General features: G+C 42.7%; 1 protein-coding gene across 2 annotated transcripts; it reads right to left on the minus strand.

Moving 5' to 3' along the window:
• Positions 1-872: 872 nt before the first annotated feature.
• LOC116356602 (sialoadhesin-like) lies at positions 873-4150 on the minus strand. 2 transcript variants are annotated; one of them, XM_031802972.1, is made up of 5 exons: positions 3638-3915; positions 3261-3530; positions 3050-3146; positions 2849-2945; positions 2259-2717 (listed from the first exon to the last, which is right to left on the minus strand). In XM_031802972.1, exons 1-5 carry the CDS (start codon positions 3903-3905, stop codon positions 2652-2654), a joined length of 798 nt encoding a protein of 265 aa, XP_031658832.1. In that variant the 5' UTR covers positions 3906-3915; the 3' UTR covers positions 2259-2651. The 2 variants fall into 2 exon arrangements, 1 of the variants encoding a protein (XP_031658832.1); XR_004205008.1 differs by lacking the exon at positions 3050-3146 and having other exon boundaries at positions 873-2717; positions 3638-4150.
• Between the last annotated feature and the right edge of the window lie 3484 nt (positions 4151-7634).

A 7634-nucleotide genomic window follows, 5' to 3' on the forward strand; every position in this document is an offset into this window, starting at 1 on the left:
CCACATGGACACACATCACAGACTATGGAGGCTTCTGATAAACCCTCTCCTGGTGGGGGAAGGTCAACTGAATCTACAACCTACAGGAGAACACCAGGTGGCCCCAGAGTTTGCACCCAGATCCTGGGAGACCTGAACAAGGGAAACTGCATCCTGAGTATTGATAATGTTCAGCGCAATTACGTTTTACCGTTCTGTTTCAGGACTGACATGCCAGAGTACAACCAGTTCTCCTATGTTAGTAACATGGTTTGCATCAATGTGAAAGCTGGGTAGGCCTATGTTAATTTGGTTGAGGATTTTTTTGGCTATCTATATCCTGTTGAATTGTTGAACGTGGCTTATTAAATGTGCCTTTCAAAAGACCATATATCAGTCTTTGACTAACTGTTCAATTAATGCTTTTCTTCCGTGTCATGCTGTCCAATCCCCCCTTTCTGTCAGTGAGGGAGGAGGTGAAGGAGGGGGAGGAGGTATCTGTCTCCTGCTCTGTGTCTCACTCCTGCCCATCTGATCCCCCTCTCCTCACCTGGAGCCACTCTGGAACACCCAGCATCCAACCACAGCAGCATACCAAGGGCCAGTGGGAGGTGACATCATCCATGACCTTTACCCCCACCATCACTGGTAACAACCAACCTCTGGACAGTGAACCGCTCAAAGACTCATTGTCAAATGTCACTCTCTATGTCAAAGTCCTATATAGTACAAATGAGAGTGGTTATATTTCCTGACAATGTTGTTCCAAACCAAGTGGCGTGGCAGCTGTTGGGCTGAACAAACAAACTCATGATTGTTGTTTGTGGGAAAGAATAACCCAGTCAGTGGCTCATCTGCGTTGTCAGTGGCGATTTTAGCATGTACATCTTGGTGGGGCAAACATTTTTTTTTATTTTTAGGATGCATGCCAGCAAAGCCTCTACACAACACAAAATCCCTAAACATTAGATTAATTGCACTATAACGGTGACAAACGGTGCCCACAAGCTTTTAGGGCCTACATAAAGCTGCCCCAACAGCAGAGTTCCAAAAGCAGTCCACAAACCTTACCACTGCTACACCTGGCTATCAGCGGAGCCTTGTCTGGCAGCGAAACAGTTCATTCAGCCTCATTTACTGCCTTAAAAAAACATAGCTGATATAGCTGACTTAAACAAATGTGGTTTCTACTGACAATTGAGATGTACAAACTATGGCAAGCGGATAAGAGGCAATCCGTAATTTCGAATAAGACATTAATGAGCGAGCTAGATCAAACGTAGTCAATATGGCTATTTGTTCAGCCCTTTTGAAATGTACAGAGACAGAAATCAGAACATGGGCCATTCTTACAGTGTTCTCCCTAAGTCAGAACCGTAGGATAAATAAATGGGGCATATAAGTAGACAATGAAATCTCTTACAATATTCAATAATTTCATTTCTCTAAAACAGATTATAGGCTACATGTGCACCACCAAATGTTGTCATCAAAATCTGGCATTCTCTGGATTTATGGTGCTTTCAAGACAACTGGAAACTCAAAAAAAAAACAAGGTTGAATCATGATGACGTCAGTGATCTTCAGATCGTAACTCTAGAAAGAGGCCCAAGTTCTGACTTACAATTCTGAGTTTGATGACCGTTCAAAATGTATTTACTCAGTCGGAGCTTGTTTTTTCCTGAGTTCCCAGTTGCCTTGAACTCACTGAAGTCAGATTTCCCAGTTCCGAGTTAACAGTTGTTTTGAGCGCGGCAGAAATCATGCTTGATTGACAGAATGGCCAATGTTAAGATTTTAAACTTGGAAAAGAGACCCTTAAACCAAGACGTATCACCACACAGTCACTCCACTAAATTGTAGGCTAGTGATTGCTTTGCAATGCTTGCAGTTAGCCACTGATTCCTTCTAAACCACTCATTGTTGAATTTGCAATGTCCAACTTGTTGTGAAATATTTATGTCCAATGGCTAATGAGCACTGATACGATTTATCTACAATTTGTCTTAATTATTTATCTTTGTATGGCAATGATTAAATAGGATTTGCCAGTAGAATGTTAACTTGATTCATGATGATGACTGCTAGCTATGATTTTGAAAGTATGATGTTGACATGATCAGTCCAATCAAAGCTACTTTAGATATAATGTGATTTGACATAATTCTGTCTGTGGCCAATGACCTTGAGCCTTCTTGGATGGGCACTTCTAATGTAACTCTATGACCGCACCCAAGGGGCTTGCATGTTCTAGCTCTACCCTTAGATTTGGCAGCGACGTAGTATCCCCATGAGTGACAGAACACTGAGCCAATCACGGCTCAACTAGAGATTATTACCAACCCCTACGCTCCGAATTTTCAGCTAATCTATCGTTAAATACTGGTTGATTTATTGTGCATATTAAACATCTTGTAAAAACTCTTCTGAATCACCCAAGCCATAGATGATAAACAAATGCCTTGTGAAAGCCATTACACAAAGCCACAGCCCAAATAAGATGTACCATATTCATTAGCCGTAAGAACCATAAAGCTACATCAAGCTAACAAATATAAGCAGTCACCAGCTCTGCTACATTGGTTAAGAATGTTAATATTTTACTGGAACCTTTGACAGACAGAGTACCACTGCCTCTGGGCCAGCTGACTTCCACATGCTTCCTGTTGTGTTCACACGTTACCATAGACTGCATCATCTCCACCATCACACTCGTATGGGTCACCATCCTCTTCAGTCTACAGGAAACCAGATCAGAAATATCATCAACAACACCTCTATTGTTTTTTATATCCTTTTTATTTAGAGCAAACTTTTCTCAGATCTCTACAGCAGCTGTAAATGTATGCAGTAGAACCACAGTACATACCTCCAAAAAATACCTTGATGTTGAGGGATCTGAGGAAGCACACTTTGATGCATCAATGTCCTGCTTGCTGGTTACTGGCTGGTCACAATGACTCCCGCTGATTAAAAAAACAATGCCAAGTTGAACAAACAGAACAAAACAGCTAAAAACAAACACAAATCTGCGTAGCTCACTCCAAAAATAAATACTAGAGTAACTTACACCTTCTTGTTCAATACGCAAGTTGACATGGGAATTAGTATTACTACCACCACTAATGCAGCAATACCAATTGAAATGTACAGCATCAACATCTTATCTGTCCAAAAACAAATAAATATGATTTATTAATGTACCCATAATGTCCTATTATGATGTTAATATAGTATGTAATACTTCATTTATGATGCACTTCCCTCACTGTTTCCCTTACCATTTGTGGACACAGTGCAGGACAAGGTGGCATTGCCCTGTGTGTTGCTGGCATGGCAGTGGAACGTCTCTGAGAAGCCTAGTGCCCTCTGTAGGGTCACCATGGTAACTGACCCTTGCATCTCCACCCTGGTACTGGGCAAAGTGGGCAGGGGTCCATCTGGAAAAGACCACTCCACGGTGGCGGTGGGCTCCGAATCCACAATGCACAGACAGGTTAACATGGAGATGTCTGAAGTGCAGGCAGAGCCCACTTTGATCTCAGGGGGGTCTGGGATGAGGATGATAAACATTGGTTTCAAATGAAGAGTATTGTCTTCATATTATATACACAGAAAGGACATGATCCATATTAACAGAAGGGCAGCATCTACTTACACTCTACATTGAGCTTCAGTGGGCTAGAGTGGCCTTGTCCCTCTGTGTTGATGGCAGTGCAGTAGAGGGCTTCAGTGAGTCTGGTTACATTCTCCAGTGTGATGGTAGGTCCAGTGGTGGGCAGAGGACCTCTACTGTTGTGCCAGCGGTAGCTGTGGGCAGCAGGGTTACTGTCACTGGAGCATCTCAGCTCCACAGAGTCTCCCTCCTTCACACTGGACACTCCCTCCACCTTCACATCCACTGGGGCATCTATGAATAACAACATTAGTAAGAATTCTATTACTATGTCATATATATATATACATTATATATTGTAGAGCACGGTCAATCTACTAAGGTAACCTGCCTAAATGACAACCAACCCGAAGCACTCACGTCTGAAGCTATGAGGTGCTTTGAAAGGCTGGTCATGGCTCACATCAACACCAGTATCCCAGAAACCCTAAACCCACTCCAATTTTCATACTGCCCCAACACGTCCACAGATGAGGCAATCTCTATTGCACTCCACATTGTCTTTCCCACCTGGACAGAAGGAACACCTATATGAGAATGCTATTCATTGACTACAGGACAGGGTTCAACACCATAGTGCCCTCAAAGCTCATCAATATGCTAAGGACCCTGGGACTAAACACCTCTCTCTGCAACTGGATCCTGGACTTCCTGACGGGCCTCACTCAGGTGGTAAGGGTAGGTAACAACACACCCGCCAGAATATAATGATATAATTATGTGGGGATGATCTCCGAGGATTCTCTGCGTGGACCGTTCAGGCTGCTCGATGACGCACTACTCCGGCGCACCTCTCTGATCGTCCTCCCGATGTCAGTGTCCTTTTGGCTTAGGACTCTGTTCCCTCACCCTGGTTATGGAAGGGGTCTTCTGAGGACAGACAGCTCTGTAGCTCAGAGCTCGCAGCATAGGAATGAAACCCTTTAGATACCACGATTCGATGGGAGATGGAGGCTAGGTGATTCGATTTGAATTCACCCGCTTAGACACAACTACTCATCCGTAGCTTGGGTAGAAAAGGATTTCTTTGTCTTCAAACTTGTGTTGCGTTCTGGATTCGTTGACTTTTTAGACCTTGGCTGCAGCTTGGGTCACGTAGTCCTCTCTGTGAATTCTTTACTCACAGGTTTAATACCCTTGGGTCAGAAGTGGGCGTAACCGCCTTTGGGGCAATTCTCTGGGCGTACCAAGTTAATGAGGCAAGGTCTATATTTTATTCAAATCCAATTTTAGACAACTTAACATTTCATCTTCCCCAAAACATTCTCTTTGATTTGGATATTTTCCATACAACATACAATGTATAAACATGAAACATATACTAGGAAAACTCTTCACATTGCAATGTTTTCGTAATAACGTCATCTATTAACCTTTAATAACAAAACAAAAATGACATACATTTTCATATTCCATCTATCGTCATGACCACCATTGTGGCTGACGGAAACCATTGTTCCAAAGTCCCTTTATTTCATATTTAATGTTCTGAGGCTGGTTCTCCATAGTAACAGGACAAAGGAACTTGTCTGTGGCCTGATTTACCAGGGGCGTGAGGGGTCATAACCCCCCCCCCCCACACATCTTCAGACCCCTAAATTCTCCTCCTCTGTTGGGGTTGAGAGATAATCTGTAGGGTTGTGGTCTCCTGTAACCTGACCTGGTCAGGACAGTCATGACACCACCCTAGTCATAGACTGTTCTTTCTGCTACCGCACGGCAAGCGGTACTGGAGCACCACATCTCGGTCCAAGAGGTTTCTAAACAGCTTCTACCTCCAAGCCATAAAGACTCCTGAACATCTAATCAAATGGTTACCCCTCTTTTTTACACCACTGCTACTCTCTGTAATTATCATCTAAGCATAGTCACTTAAATAACTCTACCTACATGTACATATTACCTCAACTACTCTGTACCGGCACCGCCCTGTATATAGTCTCGCTATTGTTATTTTACTGCTGCTCTATAATTACTTGTTACTCCTATTTCTTATTCTTATCCGTATTTATTCTTAAACTCCATTGTTGGTTAGGGGCTCGTAAGTAAGTATTTCACTGTAAGGTGAACACCTGTTGTGTTCGGCGCATGTGACTAATAAAATTTGAGATTTTTGTCATCTGAGGCATTATCATCAATGATAGGATGACATAAACGGTACAGTGGAAAGTCTATACATTATAGTTATCAGATTCACATGGAATTGTTGTGCAATTTAAATGTTTGTACTGTAATCCTAATTCTACTCACTTACTCCAGGCTACAATATATGGTTCTACTAAACTCAAATATATTTCACACACAGCCTCACAGAGACAACTGCATACTAGACTTCAATATTAGACTTTTGTTTCTATGAACCTACGGATGCAATTTGGATTTTTTGTCTGCCTGTTGTGACTGCGTTTGAGCCTGTGGATTACTGAAGAAAACGCAAACATAAAGAGAGACTCTTTGAAAGTGGTGTTTCTCCCTCATTTTTCAGAGTAAAAGCCTGAAACAATGCCTAAAGACTGGCCACATGTAATGGAAGCTATAGGGATCGTGAACTGGGTCATAAGTCTTTGTATGGTGGATAGGCTTTCTTTGGAAAAACAGCCATTTCAAAATAAAAGCACTTCTTGGATGGATTTTCCTTAGGATTTTGCCTGCCATATCAGTTATGTTATACTCACAGATATTATTATATTATAACAGTTTTGGAAACTTCAGAGTGTTTTCTATCCACACCTACCAATTATATGCATATCCTAGCTTCTGGGCCTGAGTAGCAGGCAGTTTATTTTGGGCACGCTTTTCATCCAAAATTCCGAATGCTGCCCCCTACCCTAGTGAGGTTAAGTAAATCAATAAAAAAACTTTATTAATGCAATTGCAGACAGAAGTTCACAACAGGAACATAGCACACGTTTCTGAGTAAGCTCTGCAAGATAGATAAGGGTCCAAGTTGTTTTATTATACGTGCAGTCATATCTTAGTGATGTCACTGCCTACGTCATTACCTTCTACTCATGAGACCAAGCCCAAGCCCATTCCTATACAGCTAAACAAACAAGAGTTTCAGTGTTATCTAAAGGCTCTGCAGTAAATGTCCACTCCCTAAGTTGATTTATAGTAGAATGTCTGACTAGTCTCTTCTCTTTCACTCCCCTGCATGGTTCTTTCTCACAAACACCCTGTTTGACTGCCATAACTCACATCTCTCAGACCGTTTCTTTATGAGAGGCAGTGACTAGAAAATAACTGTGGAACAATATTAAACCTTATAATGCAAAAAAATATATATATATACACTGCTCAAAAAATAAAGGGAACACTTAAACAACACAATGTACCTCCAAGTCAATCACACTTCTGTGAAATCAAACTGTCCACTTAGGAAGCAACACTGATTGACAATAAATGTCACATGCTGTTGTGGAAATGGAATAGACAACAGGTGGAAATTATAGGCAATTAGCAAGACACCCCCAATAAAGGAGTGGTTCTGCAGGTGATAACCACTTCTCAGTTCCTATGCTTCCTGGCTGATGTTTTGGTCACTTTTGAATGCTGGCGGTGCTTTCACTCTAGTGGTAGCAAGAGTGGAGTCTACAACCCACGCAAGTGGCTCAGGTAGTGCAGCTCATTTAGGATGGCACATCAATGCGAGCTGTGGCAAGAAGGTTTGCTGTGTCTGTCAGCGTAGTGTCCAGAGCATGGAGGCGCTACCAGGAGACAGACCAGTACATCAGGAGATGTGGAGGAGGCCGTAGGAGAGCAACAACCCAGCAGCAGGACCGCTACCTCCGCCTTTGTGCAAGGATGAGCAGGAGGAGCACTGCCAGAGCCCTGCAAAATGACCTCCAGCAGGCCACAAATGTGCATGTGTCTGCTCAAACGGTCAGAAAAAGACTCCATGAGGATGGTATGAGGGCCCCTACGTCCACAGGTGGGGGTTGTGCTTACAGTCCAACACCGTGCAGGACGTTTGGCATTT

This window comes from Oncorhynchus kisutch, linkage group LG2 (genome assembly GCF_002021735.2).
Source record: "Oncorhynchus kisutch isolate 150728-3 linkage group LG2, Okis_V2, whole genome shotgun sequence".
In the NCBI taxonomy this organism is placed as follows: domain Eukaryota; kingdom Metazoa; phylum Chordata; class Actinopteri; order Salmoniformes; family Salmonidae; genus Oncorhynchus; species Oncorhynchus kisutch.